General features: G+C 33.4%; 1 protein-coding gene across 1 annotated transcript; it reads left to right on the forward strand.

The window, feature by feature from the left end:
• Positions 1-32: 32 nt before the first annotated feature.
• Positions 33-19278, forward strand: LOC138333592 (structural maintenance of chromosomes protein 5-like). The gene is made up of 25 exons (XM_069282057.1): positions 33-210; positions 683-877; positions 1080-1179; positions 2081-2206; positions 2690-2902; positions 3473-3634; positions 3929-4000; positions 4742-4803; positions 5183-5258; positions 5838-5955; positions 6393-6547; positions 7130-7338; positions 7946-8129; positions 8500-8558; positions 8752-8818; positions 10264-10365; positions 10710-10777; positions 11358-11481; positions 11855-11977; positions 12730-12855; positions 13358-13453; positions 14018-14245; positions 14543-14722; positions 15197-15292; positions 15493-19278. Exons 1-25 carry the CDS (start codon positions 74-76, stop codon positions 15619-15621), a joined length of 3207 nt encoding a protein of 1068 aa, XP_069138158.1. The 5' UTR covers positions 33-73; the 3' UTR covers positions 15622-19278.
• The last annotated feature ends 3498 nt before the right edge of the window (positions 19279-22776 follow it).

The following is a 22776-nucleotide window of genomic DNA, read 5'->3' on the forward strand; positions in this document are numbered from 1 at the left end:
GCGACAGTCTTACCCATAAAAAATCCCCGGATGTTGGGTTCAATTCTCGCGCGAAGGGGGGAAATTTGACGTAATGGCGGCCGTAAGAAGGAAACGGCCCATAGATGCCGTACATGCAGAAGCAAGTAAAAGAAGAGAACAAAAATCATTGAAGATGAATTCAGAATATGTAGAAGGTTCGATTGTTCGGATAAAATTGGAAAACATACTGTAAGTCTGCCAAAATTAAGTCGAAAAACCCCACGATCATCACTTTCTGTTTGTTCTGAGTTTTACTTATAGCAACTTTGATAACGCAAATCAAGGTTAAAAGTGTTTATTGAATAACAAACTTACGTTTCTTTTGATATCATTAATTTTAAGGCCAATCACACGAATAAGCGAGCCACTGGAATTGTAAAATAGATAATAAAATGTAACAGCTCTGGTTGAAACGGGACCACCCCCACAAAGTGGTTGAGATGGTTGAATTGTCGATATTTTCGTTAACAGAAACAATCATCATAAACTGGCCATTTTTTTAATACTTTTTCAAAATGTCCCAAACTTTTTGAAAATCATTATCATTCCAATTTAGAATGGTCTAACAAAATTTTGTAAAAAACCTTAAATGTTCTTTAAGATTTTGAAATCAATCTGGAACACTGGCTGTGTTTTTTATATTAATGTTTGTTTATTTTAGAACATATGATTCTGTGGAGTTTATGACTGGACCATACCTCAATGTGATTATAGGACCCAATGGTACAGGGAAATCAACCATTGTTTGTGCAATATGTCTAGGCCTTGGTGGAAAAGTTGGACTTCTAGGAAGAGCTCAACAGGCATCTGAATTCATCAAATATGGCAAACAAAAAGGAAAAATTGAATTGGAGTTGTAAGTAATTTGAAGTTCAGATGTAATGTATTTTTCACCATATTTGAGGGAGATACATGTATTTGACTAAAACTTTTACAAAAGAAATAATTTAGAGTTCTTAATCGACTTGCACTTCCAGTTTATATCATCTACATACATGGTATGCCTTGAAGCTTTCAATGGATGAATTATTAAAATTTGTATCCATTCATCATTTCAGGTATAACTCTGACGGAGACAATTACAAGATTGTTAGGGAAATACACAGAAACAATCAGTCTCAATGGAGTGTCAATGGACGTGGTGCCCCCTTGAAAGCTGTGAGAGGATTTCTTTAAATTTGATTTAGAAACAGCATTTTGTTTTGTACAGGTTGTGATGGAATAATACAAATTGATTGTATTTAAACTATGTAATCTCAGTACGGTGAATCTGTACTAGTCTTCTGATATGTCACCAGTTTCTCATAAAAAGGGATACATTTGGTAGGACCATGTAAATATTGGTATTCCTGTATGTTGGAGTTGTCCCCCTTTCTTTAGGTATTATAGAATCAATTCTTCATAGAAGATGGTAATGATAAAGTATAAATATTTATGAAATTGACACAGGCATATAATGATATATGTATTGCAGACATTTATAGTTCTAATCAAAAGGTGTCTTTTAGCTTGTTTAAGTTTAATGATTATTTTCAAAAGGAAACATTTTTCTGCCTGATCTGCTCCTTAAACGATTCAGTGATGTAAAGCCAGCCTGGATGTTAATATTAATAAATAATTTTTATTTGTTTTTATACTAAATCCAGCTTTCTGATTGGCAGATTCTTTTTCTTCATACTACTATGAAGCAAAAAAAATCTGAGAATGGTGCGAAAACATGACATTATCGAGATGTCTCACAATATAGATGTCTACATTGCGTATTGATTTGGAAAAGATAATCCGTTGGAAAATCAATAGCATTGTATATTTAAACATATTTCATTATAACGAGTAGACAGAAAAATTAATTATGAGCATTGATGCACGCGGATTCACACAGCGTACAAACAAAATTTCTTTCATACTCCAATGAAGTTAAAATATTGTGACATCAATACTTAAATAACAAATTCAACAATGTTCTTCAAATAATTCCATTTACGATTCCGGTAATGTAAAGCCAGTCTGGATATTAAAATTCAAATAATTCTATTTCCTTTTTGTAATTTTTTACCAGGTTGAAGAATTGGTAACCAGTAAGAATATCCAAGTTGGTAACCTTTGTCAGTTCCTGCCACAGGAGAAGGTCGCTGACTTTGCTAAGATGACTCAGGAGGAGTTACTAGAAAACACAGAGAAAGCTGTAAGTCATCACATAGAATTCTTTCAAGTTACTGTAATAAAGCCGTAAGTCATTCCATAGAATTCTCACAAGTTACTGTTACCAAGTCCTGTAATAATTATGGGATTATTTGCGACATAGACATTTTTGCTTGTTTTGCGTTTATTAAATCTATTCGAACCTATCAATAAGTGTAAATTTTAGCATGACATATATAATTACACAAAACTGTTACATTATACATAGCATGAACATTACCATACCGTTGAGCGCTGACTCAGTGAAAATATTCGTACTTGTAGTGCTCAAGATATTCCTCAATTTCTTATAACATTATTTTACTTAAACCAATTATGCATGTAAAACGCATGTTCTGTCCTTAATTTTTGAAAAATGTAAAGTGCAGTAAGTGTTAATGATATTGATAGCAGATAAATAAATACTTTAATGTGATGATTACTCAGGTGTTTTAACTGATTAAAAATTTTTGTTCTGTATTCTAAGGTTGGCCCGCCAGAGATGTATGAAAACCACATGAAGCTAAAGCAGGCAAGAAGTGAAAGTCGTAATCTACAGCAAGGATTTGATAACCTGGAAGAGAGATTGGAGCAAAAGATCAATAAGAACAGCCGATTAGAACAAGATGTTAAGAACTTCCAGGAGCGTGAACGACACTTAGAAAAAGTAGCAATGCTGCAAAAGAAGAGACCATGGATTGTAGGTTTATTACTAAATAGTCATATATTCCTGCCACTTCTATAACCCCTTATTCCGTATTTGCACACTACAGAGTTTTCTGCCCTTGCAGGTAGGTATTGTTACGTCATGTGTTTGTGAGCATAATATCATTCGCTTCAGAGAAATTGATGCGAGTTCCGCAGGCAAAACAATGACATCACAATGGATACCTACCTGCTAGGGAGGTTAATACTGCCCTTTTTTTACCTTTTAGTGCAGTATATGTAATAAAAGATCTGGGTTTTGTCCCTTAGCCAATACAAAATGTCTACTGCAGACAAGGATGTACCTACTCACTGTCAGATCAGGTTTACTTAGGAATGAAGTAAGTGGTTTGCCTTGTGTTGGACTACTGTAACTGGCCTTGGCAAGGCTACATTGTGTTTTTGGCATATATACTTCAATGAAATGGCACTGTATGGATACTTCATCAAAATGAATAAGGTACAGAGAATTTATCAAAATCACAGCATATCTGTAATTTATCAAAATCACAGCACATCTGTTGAATCAATTGCATTGATTTGTGTTGTCAAATTAACTTTGCAGGAATATGATGAAAAAAGAAAAGCTTACGATACTGTGAAGCGAGATCGGGACATGAAAGCTGCAGAACTGAAACAAGCAAAAGTGCAGTTTGAACCTTTGCAAAAAAGACTGGATGAGATTGCGTTGAAGAAGGAAAGAGCTGATACTCAAATGAAGGAAAAGGTGACTGTCATTTTGCCTTTTCAATATTTTTTCATATTTGATTACGAAGATGGAATTTCTACAATTTTTTGGTAAATCTTTAGGTAGGATAAATGCTTATATATATGTATATATATACAGCCTTATTTACAATACATGTATTGGGCTTTTGCATTGAATTTAAAATACATGAATTAAGTGTGTCACTACCACAGTTATAGAGTTTGAAGTGTGGGTAAGAAGGCAAGGTATCAATTTCTAATTTATGTTGTATATTTATTGTCTTATTTATTTCAATCATGATTTATATTTCAGACGAATAGTCTCAGAGGATTTGCAACAAAGGCACAGGCAAACAGCAAAGAGATAGAGGCTGCTACAGACAAGGTGATACCTATTATACTTTTATTTGGCCTTCAACAACCTGGGTTTTTTTTCTGCTTGTGACATTATTTCCATATTTACTGTTATAAATAACAACAATAGTGTGCTTTTACATAATGATAAACGATAAACATGAATTTGAATCAACAATAAATTTTGTTAATTTGATACATTTCAAAAAGTCATAATAAAGCATATAATAATGCTAATGCTTTTGTTTCAAGAATCATATTTGAAGTCATGATCAATTTATGCTTCTATAATACTCAAAATTGTTATCAGTCATTTATGTCTGTATACTCGAAACCACGATATTTAAAATCATTTATGTCTCCCAATACTCAATTACGATCAATCATTTATGCTTCTAAACAGTCAAAATCATGATCAATCATTATCATCGAATTGGTTATTGATTTAATATTTTATTTTCCATGTCACTTTTTTGTTGAGCACATGTCCATTGAAAAAAAATTGTAGCTGGAGTTGCCTCCCTTGACAAATGTTTTATTTCTGTTGAAAGAGTAATATTAATTAATTAACTTGAAAATAACATCATGAAAAGAACTTAAAAAACACAACAGTTGATTAAAATGTAAAATGAGGGTAAAATACAGTATTGGTTTATGCATCTGAATCTATATAAGGATAAAAAGATAAATTGAAATGGAGGAGATACGGAGATATGAATAATGGAAAAATAAACAAAAGCCTTTGTAAATATATTTCTTCTCTCTGTTTCAGAACAATGAGATTTTAGACGAATTGAACCTTAAAAAGACAGAAGAAAATGCAAGACGAAAAAGGTATTGATCAAATTCTAAGGAAAAATTGATTGTATGAAGTTGGATGATGCAAACTCTGGTTTGATGTATTTAAGGAAAGACTGTAGTAATAATTATGACATTAAAAACTGTAGTAATAATTATGACATTAAAAACTGTAGTAATAATTATGACATTAAAAAAAACAACCATTCCAAAACATACATTATTCACCATTTCATCAAAATTTTCAGGTATGAATGAGATAATTAAACAAAACAAAAATATTACATGATTATATAGTAAACAAATTGGCTTTGGTAAATTTTGAGGAAAGTCTATGAGTAGTGTTTCAGTGCTAACAGCCTTCGAGTGGTGTTTCAGCGATGGGATATCATTAAAATGTTTGTTTTCACTTTAGAATACAAGATCTGCAGAGACAAGTGGATGCCCTACAATCTGAATATCAAAATACAGATGAACAAGAAGATCTACAGGTATTTTGTTTGATCACATATGCATGTACAAACTGTCTTCTCACAGAAAAATATGGATTGGTTGGGTACATATTTAGTGAAAGGCATTTGGGTTATATTTAGAGCCTGATATATGCATAGTAAAGACATAGTCTTATTTTAAGGCAAATTTTCTATGTTTCTATGAAAGTTTTGTACATCATTTAACTTGTGAAAGTCTGTGTAATATAAGCAACATTATTTGTTGCATTTCACAAAATTTGCGGAAATTTTAAGGACTTTAAGTCAAATTTTGACAATTTTTGCATTGTATTCTTGTCCTTGAACATTTATTGAAATAGACGTAGTTTTATCCTATACATTTGGTAGTTTTGTCCTATAAATTGTAACTGCATATTGATCATTATCGACTCTTGAATTAATAGGTATACGTTGTTATATCACATGTTTGTGAATATATAACACCATCATTTTCTACACCAAACAATACTTACACACATGCCAATGATATAACAATCATTGCTTATATTAAGAAGGTATAGCTTTGTGATATGCTAAGATAGAGTGGTGCCTTTGACGATATTTGATTAAAATATTCAGCCACTGCTTGAGAAGACGACCAATGAGATGAGAGTAGTCAACAGAAAAATGACACAAATACATGAAGAGGGTGATGGAATCCGACGTGGTATTGCAGATTTAAAGAGGCAGATTGATGGTGAGTTTAAAAAGATAAGATTTTGAGACACTTTTTATGCCTCTCCTTGAATTCGAAGGTATATTGAAATACCTTTTATGCCCCTTCCTTGGAATTTGCGGCTATATATACAGTGTAACCTTGGCCCCACGTCACGGGTATACAATGTGACCTGCATCTGTTCCATTTGATACAGAGTTCATATAAAGGCTGGGACATTTATTTCTTAAAAAGAATTTGTAGTTATTTATGGTTTGTAACAATTAGACAATGATTTTTATTTTACCCAAAAATAATATGTGATCAAATATGTATAACTCTTTTAGATAATCCATGTCAACAGTTTTGAATCTTTAGTGTTATTTGTACTTTTTTGGCACAAAAAGGTGAGTGCTATTCCACTCCAAGATATCAAATAAACATTACACCTGTTGATGATTTTGAAATATTTTTTACAGGATTCCAACAGGAGCTGAAAAAGATGCAGAGCGTGGAGAATAAGAGGATGGAGATTTTACGAAACAAAGATAGGGACACATACAATGCTGTGATCTGGTATAAACAGAACAAAGACCAGTTTAAGGGCAATGTCCATCTCCCCATGATGTTGTCAGTAAGTAAACATTTAAAAACAAGACATACTTGTTAGTTTGGTTAACGGGGCCTAATTCTGATTTACTACCATGTATGGGTATTTTCTCTTAAATTTTCTCTCTGGAATAAAAAAAACAACCTCTTTTTAAGATAAAAATGACACTTGTTAGGGTTTTATAAGAACAGTCTAATTCCCCATATCATCACACACAACTTTTCACCTATTTTAAAGGTAGTTTCCTCCAAACCTCACTGTCTCTAAACCAAGAGGTGGAGGACTAGTAATAATAGGTTGAAACACCTGTACATACTACTCAGCCAATGAAGTTTCTAAATAATAGTGTGGCGTATTATTAGAGTTTGATAACGCCAGCAACTTTTAATTGTGTAGCTTTAAAAATTTGATCTCTGTAGAGAGAATGACTTTTGCATGTCATATACATTTGTGTCTTTGATATTGTCCAAACTTCAGGATTCATGAATTAAAAGTAGTTTTGATTTTTCTCGTACATGAGCATATTGTAACCAGCAAATGGAGAAAAAGATGATAGTCTAAAAGAAAATATAGAAATTATAACTTTCAATATTTCTACTTTTCCAGATCAACCCAAAGGATGCATCCTATGCCAAGTACATAGAGATGCACATCAGTGCTAAAGACTTCCAGGCCTTTGTGTTTGAGGACAGTGAAGATTACACCAACTTCATGAATATTATCCGTGACGAACAGAAGCTAAAAGTGAATGCTGTCAAGGTTCCGCAGGCCCCACTGGAATCCTTCAGACCCAAATATAGCATCGATCACTACAGGTAAGTTGCCCTTTAGTGAGTTAGTATAGTTCAATTATCTCATGTCACACAAGCCTTATTTAAGAAATTAGATTTTATGCTGCATTATTGCATATGATAGGAATAACATCAAGACATAGTTAATCATATAAACTATTAACAGATCAACTACCTCATTATATTTTAGATGAACCTGCCGCCCGCTTATTGAGATTGTCTCCCCTTATTAATGTGATACAAAATAAAGATTGTTTTAAGCATGAATTATTGGATATGCTTTTGCCTCCATATGAATTTGGAACAGAATGAAATGGAAATGGGCAACACTATTTGCCTTTTACCCATTTATTGCAAGAGCAATATTACTGAAATCTGGGCTGTTCTCATTTATACGGTTTGATTAGTTGGCCTTAGTTGTCCGTTTGTGAATTAGTAACAGAGATTGTTTTCAGACGTACCTAGACAAAGCCATTGTAGGCCTGGACTAAAATCTGCAGGTCCATCAGGATTTATACTTGAAATAATTACTTAATTTACAGACAGTCAAATGGTATAAATAAAAAACGACCATGGTCTGATTGGAATCTGATGTTTTGTATAAATTCAAGAAATTTTTACTTGTGTATAGGAGATACGGGTTCCAGGGATACCTAAAGGACTACATGAACTGTCCAGATGGCGTGATGAGGTACCTTTGTGCCCAGTATAATGTACATACCATCCCTGTGGGAAACAGGAAAACAAAAGACTGCATACCCGACATTAAGAGAGACCATCCGGAGCTGCGCACATTTTTCACCGATGATTATCAGGTACTTATGTAATTGGTAACTTAAGATCTGAATGCTCAAAACCAGCATTTAGTTGTGGGTTCATTTCCACTACTAAGGCTGAAAATTGTTACAATAGATGCTATCGCTAGATTATATCTTATACAATGGATGTACTCATTTTATTCAGGGAACATCCTAAGTAATTTATAAGCCAGTTGCTGTTGACACTCTATTTATATATAGAGACTGAGAAAGATAACACAGATGTTTGGTCATGCTGTGTTCTTATATAATTTCAGGATGGCATATTTTATACAAGAAAACTTTTCTACATTTGAATTTTTTCATGGAAAAGTTTCAGAATTATGTAGTGTTGTGAGTTGTCCTTGTTCTGTTTCTAATTTTACAGTATACCTTTAGAGTGTCTAGATATGACGGGACCATTTCCTCAAGAAGTTCAAAAATTAGGTATGTATCAAACATATAACCCATAGAATTAATTTAAATCAAGATCACCTTCGTTTGATTTATGTGAAACAAGGTTGGCCTCCTTGATTTAAATGTATCGCTAGATAAATGATGTTGGATTGGAGTATAATTTTATTGCCATCTCATTCTGTTTTCAATTCCAGTAAAACGAAAATGTGTTTTCCATTAACAGGATACCGTCCTGGTTGACTGCATCTGCTGACACAACCCGAGAAAGAGAATTAGACGCCCAAATTCGAGTGAGAATAAGTTTGTTCTTTTCCTATCAGTGATCAGCTCTCTGTAGTGTGTTGTTTAGTTTTATGTCTGTTCAGAATAGAGAATTCTTATAAACGAAGTGAAGGTTCTGGCTCCATTTTGTGTTCTGACATAATTATTATTATGCCCCTTTGTTACAAGGGAGTGGGGGGTATAAGTTGTGGGTTGGCCTGTTGGACTACGGCTTTTAGTTGTAAGTGTTTTTGCTTGAAAGTGTATTAAATACCAAATATTTTTTTCCCTAAAGGCAGACATGTTAACCCTACCGATTCAGGCAGAAGTATACCGCTTTTGAGGCTGATATTCCGCCTACCGCTTTAATATCCAAATATTCCGATTTCTGCAAAACAACTTCTTTGTCTTTTTTTCTTCCGATTTCTGAAATTTTTATAGTCAGGTGGGGCTGGCATGGCGGCTTCAAAATGCATACCAGACAGAGTAGGGGGACTGGCTTGATAATTACGTAAACAAAGGAGGTGTGAACACTCCCTGACCAACACCCACTGGTGCTAATTAACAGCCTGGGGCTAGTTCCACCTTGGCTTGGTGGTGTCACTTATTTCACGTGTCTGAGTGTAACGATGTGTATTACGTAGGCCTACAGTAAGGAAAAAATCATCTGGCTTTTCAATAAATCTTGTGCTTAAAACTAGTAAGCATCATTTCAAAAACAAACACTACTTATAATTGAAATGATTTACTCACGTTTTTAATGTAAAATAGACGTATAGTGTCTGCTGAAAGTCATAAATTTTCCAATCGTAATGGCCGCCATTTTAGAATGGGGTGATTCTAATAAAGGAGCCGGATTTTGACATAAAATTTCAGGATTTCACCCAAAAAAAAAAAAAAATTTTTGCAGGGGGTGAAAATTTTAGAAACAAATATTTGCATTTTTTTCTTGCATAAATCAAAAGAAAATGAGTCCAGTTTGCATAAAAAAAAAGTGAAAAAAAATAGGCCTAGACAAAATGTATATTTAAAAAAGGTGATAAATACATTGAAATAAAACTATACAATATATTTATTGGCATTTTGCATCTTCTAAATTTAATATAAGCTTTAAATAACATAAAAAAAATGCAAAATGAGCCACCAAGGCCTATGGGGATAATCAAAGTTAAAACATAATTTGTTAACAAAATATGTTTTTGTAATTATTGATATTTATATATCTCTGACGTGCCGCAAAAAATGCTGCGTGCAATTCTACCGCTTTTGAGTCAAAAATCTACCTCTTTTTGGTCACCAAAGGTTAGCATGTCTGCTAAAGGTCTATGTATATTATGAAAATTCACTACTGATTGAAAAAGCAAGTTGCCAACAATATATACTGTAACCAATTTGATGGACAATTAGATATGCCTATGACCTATATAATGCTTCCCATTCACAACAACATTGCCATCATCTTCCCTTTTTGTAGGAGCAACAAGATGAACTGAAAAAGCAAGAAGAAACTTACAGGAATCTTCAGAAGCAATCAAAAGACTTTGAAGTGCGAATGAATAAGTTAAGAGAAGAAAAGGTATTTTATATAGACAACAAATTTTATTGACATGATGTTGCACTCAAAAGTATTGTATAACAGGCAAAGCCTGTCTTGTCTTGTATGCAGTTTCCTCTTTCGTAGGAAGCACCTCCTTTCAGAGTTAAAATGTATTTACACAATTAAAAAGTTCTGGGATGATTGGTTTTTTTTTTTTTTTTTTTTTGTGAAATATAGAATTTAGGATTGAAAACTGTACATATGCCATATTCTATTCTATTGATATATATATAAATTAGGTTATATATATTAACAAATATTAGAAACTAGACATTTGTGATGGTGTAATAGGACTAAAATCAACATACTGTGATGTATTTCAGAAACAACTTACTCAGAAGAAGGACCAAAGAAAGAAGCTGCTATCACAAATTGAAAATAAAAAACAGAGGTAACTATTATATCTGTTTTATTACTCTGTAAAATTTAGATAACATATTTCTGTTAGAGTTATCCCCCTTATTCATAGATATTTAATGATATTTATTTAATTTAATTATATTTATTTAATGATATTTAATGTTTTTAATGAAATTCAATGATAAATTTCTGGTACAGGAAAATTTATCCTCTACACTAGACTCAATTCTGTACATACTTTATGATAACAGTTAATGATTGTAGCATTTAGGTTATAAAATTAATAAAAAAAATGTGTAGACCACAGAGGCCAACTCGATTTGCACTCTTTTGAGAAGAGAGGTCTTCTCAGAATATCTTCCACCTCATAGATGGAAGAACTTCCAGAATTAGATGAGCTACAAATCAAGCGATCAGAAGTTGTATTCTAGAAGTAGAAGAGGGCCAATCGAGTTAGGCTCTGCGTAGAAAGTCCTACTAACCAAGGCATTGATTTAGAATCTACTTGCTTAATTCATCGGCTTCCATTGGTTCCAAATGTGCTTTATAATTACTCTCTCTGTTTTTTTGGTATAAACTTTACGGTAATATTTTATTATGATTAATTTCAGAATCAGAACAGAAGAAGCAGAGGCAATCAATTTGCAAGCAGAGAAGGAAAGGACCATGCGAAAGACTAGGGATATCAACATCAAAAAGTGTCGATTTCTACAATCTATGAAGGAAAATACACAGGTTGGTGTGAAATTAAATCTAATATGATTCTTGTCTAGACTTAGTGATATTTTTTAACACATCGGGAATAATTTTGCTTTGTGTCTGTCCGTAACAATGTCAAGACTATCTCCAATACCATGCATGTAATTTCAATGCTTTATAGAGTAGAATTTCATACATGGTATCATGCAGGTCCATCTGTATGAGACAGTGTTTCACATAGCATAACCAGGTCACTGACCTATATGTTGACCTTTGTCCTCAATTTTAAAAAACACATGCTTTGTACATGAGTTCATGTAGGCAAGGAAATACAACCTTATGTCACATATGTTGGGGGACTATTAAAATTTGTCGTAGTAATTTCTTTTTCTTGTTCTTTTTTTTTTAGAAATGTTTGGAACTGATCATTGAAAAAGTACGCCTAAGTCTGCAGCATGCTTCCATTGTCAAGGACCAGGAGATGGTGGAGGAGGAGTTGAGAGATCAGTCCCAACACTTAGGCAATCTGGAGGTTTGTGATTATATATGAAGATACCTCAGATTAGTAACCATGTGACATGAAATTATTTGTCAGCTATTATCTTCAAAGCTACACAATACGCCGGTGCCAGACACCAAAGTAGCGTCACTTAAGTGTGTGATTATCGCTAATTAGTCCTTCCTTTTGGTGATTGTGACATTATATTTTGATGTGATATTTATGGTGTCACAATTCTCGGAAGCCAATATGAATGCCAACTAGACAGAGGCAAATTCAACATGAACTGCTAGCTTTCAATGCTTATATTTACATTTGATAACAATTTTATGATAAAATCCTAAAATGTTTTGCATCTATAACAAATAAAGAATTCATACTCGTCAAATACGGAACAGCCTTTTAAACAGCCATCATGATAATGGCGTTATAATAAGCTGATGGCAGTTCATAGACTGATGATTACCAACTGCGCATGGTAAGGTTACATAGTAGGACTGCAATGAAAATGTAAATATACCTTTATGCCCTTCCATGAAATGCGGGTCATATAGGGTTACCCTGACAATGTCATCCAACTATAGGATATATGGACATGGATGTATGGATAAAACAGTATGTTTTAAAGATATTTCTACTTTTCATCAAAGAGATTCATCATTCAATATATTGATTGCCAAGAGCAATATGTAGGGAAATCTCAATTTGTTTCTGTTTAAGATCTTATTCCTGACATATGATGCTGAAACCTATTTGATTTAAGACTCTTCATTATTGCTTCACAGAGAGCAGTAGAAGAGTCAAAGACACTGGTACGACAGATAAAAGATTCAGCAAAGCATTTACTGGATGTCGCCAAACGTGCCACTGGAACTGCCGCCAACGCAGAGTTGTCAAACGATTTACGAGCGGTAAAATCTTAAATATTTGTGTTTTAATATTAAAATTTATTATGCCACAAAAGATGGGGCATGTATTTTATCGTCTTTGTCCTGTGCTATCCATATTTCATTGCAAGGTAGAGAATTAACGTCTTGTAAAAAATTAATAGGTTTACAGATTTGCAATACACATGTGGCTGTAAGCAGAGTCCTGGTTACCTACATTGATTTAAATATGACCTATCAATCATACACTTTACCTTCACATGTACAATAGTAATTCACAAACAATCCAACAACGATACAATAAAATAAGTAATAATATTGAAAATAAATATATGCCATGACATTATTAACTGAAGGTTAAAATGAAGACAGTGTGTATTTTGTAGGTTATGACAGAATTCTACTCTTACAATTAAGGTAATTTTGCTCTAATCATCTGATAAGGTTAGATTTGGAACTTTCTAGATTTGAGGTGGCTATGAAATTTAATTTGTCACTATGTTTACAATAAATGTTTTGTTTACAGATGTTTGAACAATACCCATCTACATTAGAGGAGATTGACGCCATGATACACGAAGAACAGGCCAGGGCAGACTCGCTCTTCCAGGCAGATAGAAGTGTAAGAATTCATGGAAATGTTTATTGATCATGACTTTGATATTCAATTGCTGTGTACAGTAAAATTCTTGAAAGACCACCCAAGGGTTAAAAGACCACCAAAGGGCTAATAGACCCACCCAAGGGTTAAAAGACCACCAAAGGGCTAATAGACCCACCCAAGGGTTAAAAGACCACCCGAGAGTTAAGAGAAACATACTTTTATGGCAAGGTGGTATACAGTAAAACACGGTCATAACGAACACGCTTTTAACTTATTCATGGCTATAGCTTAGAAATTTTCGTGCATATTAAGATTAATGTATTATATGTTTGTAATATCATGTATTAAACAAACTAAGCTTATAACAAAGTGATTTCCTTGATCTCCAGCGGTTCGGTACAACTGTGTTTTACTGTACACATATCAAATTGTGTTGAAATTGGCTGTACGAAACCCCAAGAAAGTAATGTAATTAAGCATGTGGTTTTAATTATTAAAACAGCTGATTTCTAAAGCAGGTTTTACTGTAATTCATAGTTTGCTCTGAAACTGATTAACTGAATTCATTCGTTTAAAACACAGATCGTGAAGGAATATGAAGATCGTAAAAAAGAGATTGCTGCTCTTGAGACAGAGTTGGAAACGCGGCGACGTGACATGGCGGGACACCAAGAGGAAGTAGATAGGGCCAAACAGCAGTGGCTAGAACCTCTCAAAGCCCTCATAGACACAATCAACAACAATTTCAGTTATTTCTTCTCCTGCATGAACTGTGCTGGTGAGATTGAGCTGAGCCAACCGGACAACCTGGTAAGAAATTCTGAAAAAGGTTGTTTGATTTAATGTGTTTAATAGCATTTTGTGGAAAATTTATTATCCTGTACTTCTAAGTAAATTCTGTATTCAAATCATATGAAGAAGTGAGTTTCAGATATGGATCAGGTATAAACAGATTGAAAAAAGAAATAAGAATTATGATTGTCGCTTGTCTACCATTTCATATTGATATTTGGATGAAAACCCCAAGAGCTCAAATTAATCCATATAGTTTTCAAGAAGTTAGAAATTTACTGATGAAATACAAAGTCACACAATTTTGATTTTCAGGAGGATTACGAGAAGTATGGAGTTAAGATCAAGGTGAAATTCCGTGATAATGAAGTACTGAGGGAGCTGACCCCCCATCACCAGTCGGGTGGAGAGAGGAGCGTGGCTACAGTACTGTACATGATGGCTCTACAGGAACTCGCCAAGTGTCCCTTCAGATGTGTGGACGAAATCAACCAGGTAAAGGCTAAGCTTGTCATGGCTGATACCTCCATTGATTCTTCTTATCACTTCATTTTATAGAAAATCTGATACATCCATGTCCTGTTAGCTTTATACTCCTGGTACTTCAGTTAAAATAGATTCCCCCCACCCCAGCTAGCTACGTCAACTGATGAGTACATTTCATCCCAGCATCTAGATACATGTAGCATTGTTGTGTTCTTTATAGTCAAGATCTCTACATACACTAAAATGATTCTGACAGCTCTTGTGAACTGTTTTGTCCTTGCCAAGAAATTTGGAAGTAGTAATTTGATTGGTCAATCAAAAACGTCACCATAACTGGACCTATAATGGGATGTCCAAGCAATTAGACCATATAATCCAAAACAGAGTAGGATCTGTATTAAAGTTTAAGCCAATGACAATGACTGTTACAATCAATAATAAATTATTTTTCATTTGAGACTGATTTTTTTTTGTGTGTTTCAGGGCATGGATCCAATCAATGAGAGAAAAGTGTTTGAGCTTGTGGTACAAACTGTCTGCAAGAAATCCTCATCTCAGTACTTTCTGTTGACACCAAAGGTAAATTTACTTTCTCATTTGACTTCGTTTTCCTTTCTGCTTTATATTCTTAATTTAAAAGCTTTCAAGATATGTGAAGTTTTTGAAATATTTTGCTTTTACCCTTAAAGTGTCACTTTTATCATATCAAGTTTAGCGACTTCGCTCTGTGTGTCTAAGCTACCATCAAACTTAAAATCTTTCATTATAATATGTTTCAGTTGCTGCCTGACCTTTTGTATGCTGACAATATGACTGTTCTCTGTGTGTACAATGGCCCAAGCATGCTAAACCACACTGAATGGAATCTGCGGAAATTCATTAAGAAGCGGCGGAAGATTGAGGATTGAAATCAGAAGAGTGGATGACCTGAAACTATTCCAATTGAATGTGATATGGTGGTGATTGAATGAGAGGAAGAGAAGTGAAAGTGGTATAAAAAATTGAGAATGAGGTGAAGTTCCATATGGTGCCAAACAATTTTAATATTGTTGTACGTTTTACTTAAACATAGTCCATAAAATCCATTCAGACATTGTTTCATGTAGTTTTTAACGCTCAGGTTTTCAAAAATGAAGCATGGAAAACTATCATTTTTTTCTGTTGATCATTTGATTCTGCTGTCAGTTTTTAAAATGAATATTTTTGATAGGTAGGGAAAAACATCGTTGATATTTTAATTCATAGTTCTGTCTTTGCATATTGCAGAGTTAGCTCCCTTACGGGTAGGTATCTATTGTGACGTCATTATTTTGTGAGCGCAATTTATCTCCAAAAAGTATGACGTTAAACGCTCACAAACATATCAAGTCACAAGCAATACCTAACTGCCAGGGCAGGTAACTCTGTAATATGCAAATACACAATACATGTGTGTATGCTATTGAACTTAGTTTAAACTTTTGTTAAAATAAATATTCCTAGTTGACACCTGTATAATGCAACCTGAGATTTTACATCAAAATGTCTAAAATGGAACGCATGTGTATCAGGAACTGATTTCCTGTAGGATTTTATAACCAGTGTTTTTGTTCATGGTGGGTGTTTTGGCTGGAAATTTTGTTGACTCATTAAGGAAGAGTGTGACTGAAATCATGGATATTGAGATTTAAAGATATTTGTTTGTGGAAGTAATATTACAATCATGGAGTGATTGGGTGCAATATTGTAAACAGTATTCTCATGCTTAAATGATTTTTGTGTGCAAATTTGTATTTCTTTTTAATTTTCAGTAATTTGAAATGAAACCTTTTCAATATGGTGTCAATAAGAGGTTCAAAATGAACGAAGCCCAAGTGTGTTTGATTGAATGACCTTAAGGGCCCACTGTGTTTCCGAAACAAAATTAAAGTTTATTAATAGCAATTAAATGTCCAAAAATCGACATACATACCTAAGATGAAGCTACACACCAAGCAAATGTCATTTGTAAATCTGTATTTACAATGAAGGTTAGTTTTTCTGTTTTGCCACTTCGCTTAGTGGTATTTGACTACTCATAGTAATTAAGGTGGTGTCAGTAAACACAAGATGTCCAAGTTATAGGAATTTACATTTAATTTATCTATTTAAAATTGTTTAGGTTGTGATGATAAGCGTAGCATTAACAGTAAAACTGAAAACTTTTTTGGACTGTTCAACATTTTCAAACTCGCTTTACAGTAGCATTTTATAAATCAAAAGTGGTTTTGGACACAGCACAAATAATTAAATCTCATATATTTTATGGTTATTAAACTATATTTAAATACTTTAACTTTTTCCTCTACATTCTGAATCTTCCGACTAGATATTAGGTTTGTTTAACTGAACAACTATATTAGACTCCCAATCAAGTTTACGTGGTAAAAGAGGCCCAAATCTGGAGAGAAAATTAATTCTTTAAAACTAACAATTAGGCCCAGTACTATTGTGGACTAATTACAAATGGAATACAATAGAGAGTGATGGGCTATGCTGGAGAACAGAGAGTGCATGTTATCAAAGTACTCTGACAAATCAACCAGTGATATTCTTTGGAATTTCGATTTAAGAATTTAAACATTGGGTAACCCACACATTTAGTTGAACACTGCCAATTTATTGTACCTTTTTTCCAGCCTGTCGAGTTTTTTTGTTATATTGTGTTCTGTAGCACCATTGTTAGTTATCCTTTATATTTTATATGTAGTTTTGTGTTTAATTTTACCTGTTGTTATTTTCAGTTGTGAAATATTGTTTAGTGCTTTGCAGTAATTACATGGTTTTGAGAGAGGACAAAAAAAATTCAAAATCATTTCACTGCAAAAATGGAATTTCATGCATTTTGTTCATCAGTCTCTTACCCTATTTAATATGTATCATACTAGCACACAGGATATTATTGGTTATCAAGCAAGTGCTTATTCAAGAGAAGACTTGCATACTCTTTCAACTTTTGTTTGCTGGACCGTCAAATTTTGTGATACCATACACACTATTTGTAATACGCTGATTTTGTTTCTTTTGATTCTATTGCATTAGATAAAACATTGGGTATCTGGAAATGGTACCAAACTTGTTGTGTAATCTATGTGATAAGTCATTCTATCTGTGAATGTGTGTGTATCAATCTAATTAAAATCATCTATTCATGGCTTCGTTAATAATAATTAAGTATTTTATATAATCCATGTTCAAGCAACGGAGGTAACAAACAAGTCATGAATAACGATTTTAATCAGATAGTATGAGCATAAATATAGATCATAATATTTTGTTCAGTTATATAATTTACGAATTGCCATTTGTCCATCAAACCACATGTGACTTGGTATTTTGTATTGTGTATGCTACGATGTTTACTCCGACATTGAATAGGTACATGTACCTTTGCAGGCATGAAGCGTGGCTATATTACACCTGGTGATCAGTCAATTATGTGGCCTTTCTATTCATGGAAATTGGAAGAATTCATCTGTCATTTGTTCATCCCATTTGTCAATATTACATACCCGTATATACACACAGTATGGACTTTTCCCAGTTATTATACACAGTATAAATGAGAACTATTCCTCGGTATATGTACCAAAGGTTGGATTTTAGTTTTTACTGGAGAGCTGGTCTTTATATGGTTGATGTAAACAAACACTTAGAAATGATGTAGATTTTACACCTGTTTGATAAATCTATGGTGCAATAATTGTTCTAAATGTTAAACTGTAATATAGACTGTATCCTTCAAGTTGCATGATAAAAATATTATCTGTGTTGAGATGAATTAAATGCTTTAATACATAGGAAAATACGAAAACAGGACATTCCTTCTTTTGAACACAGGAATTAACAGGCTTTCATTCTAAATTGTAAAATAATCCTATTAAAAACGAAAATAGGTCAAGTCTCCAAAGCATGAAAAAAGTACAGATGAATATATTTATGTTGTACAGTAAACCAATATTGTTTTTTCTTGCTATATTTTTTTGTAATAAGTGATACTTGGAGCCACTTTACATATTTTTTATTTGTTTTTAATTTGGTTAGCTTGTATCAATATTGTATTTTAGTAAAGATAATATTTTTCAATGTAATTTTTGGAAAATCGACCTATTCAGTTTCATTTCAGCATCCTAAAACTGGTAAATGAAGGGATGACCTTTAATAAACTTTCCAGACTTTGTTGCATCATTTCTGGTATTCATGGTAATTATTTATTTAAACTCATTAACCCCCGAAAATACATTTAGACTCGTCTAGACCAAAGACAAGACCAGTTCATTATGAAATGTTAGGGATGAACGACTTAATCACCCAAATGGTTAGTAAAACATTGTAAACTCAGGTTCTCAGATCGATTCATCTATTCACTTAAAGGAAAAACCTACTGTAATTCCTGTTACATAGATATGATGGTTTTAGAGTATGACTTTTTTACCTGTCATTTCATTTTCACATTGGTACATAAACTCATTGTAAGACATCACTTGTTGCAATTTTAGATGTTAATACTTTTTAATATTTTTCCAATAAAACTCGTTTAAAATTGCTTTAAGTATTATTGTATTGATTCAATTCTGTTTTGTTATTAGTTTCATTGTTTTGATTGTATTGTATTCTAACGTCAGAGAAAGGAAGAATTAATATCCTATATTAGACTACAATCTCTGACAGTAATGACATTTTAAATCTATGAATTAATAGACGGTGCACATGATTCCTTCATATCTTACGACATTGTACATACTCATTACTGTAAGGAACTCAATAATAGAAAGACAGTACATTAATTCCAAAATGTATTTTTTGGTCATGCAATTATAAAAGGAAATTTTACAAAGTAGGTAATCTTAATTAGTCATCTAATGCCTCTAATAAAGGACATGTATTTTTCAGTTGAGATTAAACTACCGGATAGTTTGACTGACTTTTACTAGAATTAAACACTTCCTCCTTAAAAGCGTTGGTTCACTGGGATTATCTGTTAACTACGAGTTTTTTTTTTTAAATAATTTTCTTCTGTTATTAGCTGAAATCTACTGTTTTCACCTGGAAACCTAGAAATATTGTGAATTGCCATAAATAATGTAATTATGTTTTGTTTACTGGATACAGATCTGTGTGTCTGTCAACACAATGATTAACTACTACTAAACTGCAGAATATATTTCAACAGAACTTTGTGCAGTAATTACAGAAAAGAAGTGTGTGAAATATGTTTGAACACTAGCTTTGCTTCAATTTAAGAGTTATGCACCTTTGCTCCAAAACCTTAAACAGCTGCCAGTTCTAAACAGCTGGAGAGATTTCAATGAAACTGGCAATAATCCTTGTGTCTATTGGAACGAGTAAATCTGATATCAGAGATATGTTCAGCCGTTTTTGTCAGAAGTTGTCGGTGGGTTTATATAGGAAACAAGCAGAAGAAAGAAATGTGGAATTCATCTTTATCGTTGTTTTGTCGTCAAACGAATATTATTTTAGCCCCTTCGGACGATAAAAAAGTAAATTGTTGATTGTAATGATGTTTAAGGTAAATATTGGCGCGAATTCTCTTCGACATTACACGGAAGACTATGATACGTTCACGGAAGTGTTTATGTATGCACACCCGACATGTAGGATGCGTACAATGTGCCTGGAGGAAGGGAAAGGTTGAGTACAAGTCGTTCACTCGGTCCAGGGTTAACTATCTCCATCATAGCTCGATCACTTTTCCGACATTGATCAATAGCTGGTCATGCATCATTGCATCCTATCAACTGCACTGTGAACACATCGCTATGCTCTGTAGAGAGAGAAAAAACCCGCTACTGGTTATAGTTTCAACATGTATGGATCAAAAACATGTTCAGTGCGTGTTACCTTTTCCACATTTACCAGTTGGCGAAGAACAGAGATGTGTTCTTGTAAAACAGAACATTAATATCTGATGAACAGGCCCATCTTTGACTTGATTTCAGTCGCAATAGTGCAATAGTTCACCTCCGCCTTTTTCAAAACCACAATTCACACCGTATACAATCTGATTACAATCATCTGGTCATGGCTTTGTTTACCACGTAGTACGCAACGGAATTAGCAATAAGTCATCAACAGATTACTTAAATCTGAATGCTACGAATACAGGAAATTATAAGGGATTTTATAGCGGTCATCGCATGTTAGGATTAAAGTATTGTAAGATTTCAATCTGATTGAAATACAGATCCTTATTATCACTACCGTTTGATATGAGGATCTGACAATATCCTATTAGGGGTCACGTGAGGATGACCTTTGGAAATGGCCAATCAAATTGGCACTGCCAGAATTTTGACTGGGGACGAAGTAGTTTGAAAAAGCTGTCCGAAATATTTTCGTGTATGTAGTCATCTCGCCCAAAGTGCACAACAATGCTCAATGTATATGCTTACTGGGACGAAATGGTGTTAACAATTGACGTAGAAATGTGTAGAACATGTATTTGATCTGGAGTACACGTGGTAAAAGGTCATCTGAACGTGACCCCATATGGAATATTGTCAGATCTTATATTGAACGGAGTGATTATAAGGATCTGTATTTCAATCAGATTAGTAAGATTTCCATGTAGTTTTCATTTGAAAATAGTTACGAATTCTGTTTGTTTGAACATACTCTACTGTCCTTACACTTGCAACCTCTTCATTTCTTTTTCCTGTATGCCCAGTGTATATTTTGGTGCTTTATTTATTCTGTACTAAATTGATGTCATTGGCTTTTGCGGAAATGTTTAACTCTACAGACCAAATATTGAAAATATTTTTGAAAATACCAAAATATTGAGGTTGAACCATTCTTGAAAAGGAATCTTAGTTGAGGAAGTTCGTGGCCTTGGAACTGATTGCCGATTATTCCCAGAAGGCGTAAGCCGTTTAGAGTCACCTTATAAAATTCTAGAAGAAGCGCCGACAATCTAGAAGAAAACTATGTGATTTAACACAGTGAGCGTCGTTTGCTATCTAGAACCGGTACATGTAGCATAATGGTGCATACATCGAGGTGAATTCATAAGGTTAAAAAAGTTGGACTTCAAAACATATTTGTCGATAAAGAACAACATCAAATTACTTTTCCGTATAAAAAAAACACAAATATGTAAAAGAATCACAAACAGTTCATTTTCAATTTATGCACATATTCCTCTGAAGTGAACGTTGACAAGAAGAATCATGGTCATAGGACGCCACCCTGAAGAACTCAACGTTAGGTTTATGAAGTTCTAGTTGTGACGCTGCAAAATTAATATTCTCAACGTGACTGTACATTAGCCAATGAGAAATATGGAACATTCACAGAGGATGATAGGGCAGTCATTGATTCAACAACAAGTTATACTCCAATATAACACGGTTAATAGAAAATATATTAAATATTTGTTTCATTCAGTATGAAACATAAAAAAATCTAAATATGGAATTAACTTAGTAAAAAAGATCGCCTTCATGGTTTACGCGAATGCTTACTGCTAAATTATAAATACTCATTTATATATATAAGGTATCTGTGTCATGGATGTGCTTCGAATCCTGAATCGGTTAATATTATTTTCAAACAAATTACAACTATGGTGTTTGACTGTTTGTGAACTTAATCGTAAATATGCAATCTCTCTTAGCCAAGGTAGGAGTGAAACCCCCAAACCCCCACAACACTTTTCCGTTTTACATTATTGAGACCGATGCGTAGTGGAACTTACGCGACTAATAGTGTTTAAAGTAGGCATTTTGTAATGACTTCCCATGTGTGCTTATTGATACGTCAATTACTGGTATAATGCTTATAAATGTTGTAGTAAGCATTTGTGTAGCAGAATCACAATGTCTCCTGGTACGAAGTGTGGAATTATTATTATAACATGCATAGATTATGATTTTATGCACTTTAGTTAATTAGACTGTACATAAAGTCATTAATTTCATGTCTTAGATTTAGTTCTACAAAATCGGACGGTGTCATGTCGTACTCATTTGTAGATATGTCCTTTCTTGTGTACCTTTATCGTCTCGAAATTTATGGAGTTCTTG

Source organism: Argopecten irradians, chromosome 10, assembly GCF_041381155.1.
Source record: "Argopecten irradians isolate NY chromosome 10, Ai_NY, whole genome shotgun sequence".
NCBI classification, from domain to species: Eukaryota; Metazoa; Mollusca; class Bivalvia; order Pectinida; family Pectinidae; genus Argopecten; species Argopecten irradians.

Excerpts from the sequence above, each read along its gene's own strand:
- LOC138333592 (XM_069282057.1), top strand. The coding sequence starts at position 74 with ATGGCGGCCGTAAGAAGGAAACGGCCCATAGATGCCGTACATGCAGAA. Across the intron at positions 12,856-13,357 it reads TGTCAAACGATTTACGAGCG|ATGTTTGAACAATACCCATC; the intron begins GTAAAATCTTAA and ends TTTTGTTTACAG. Across the intron at positions 13,454-14,017 it reads TCTTCCAGGCAGATAGAAGT|ATCGTGAAGGAATATGAAGA; the intron begins GTAAGAATTCAT and ends TTTAAAACACAG.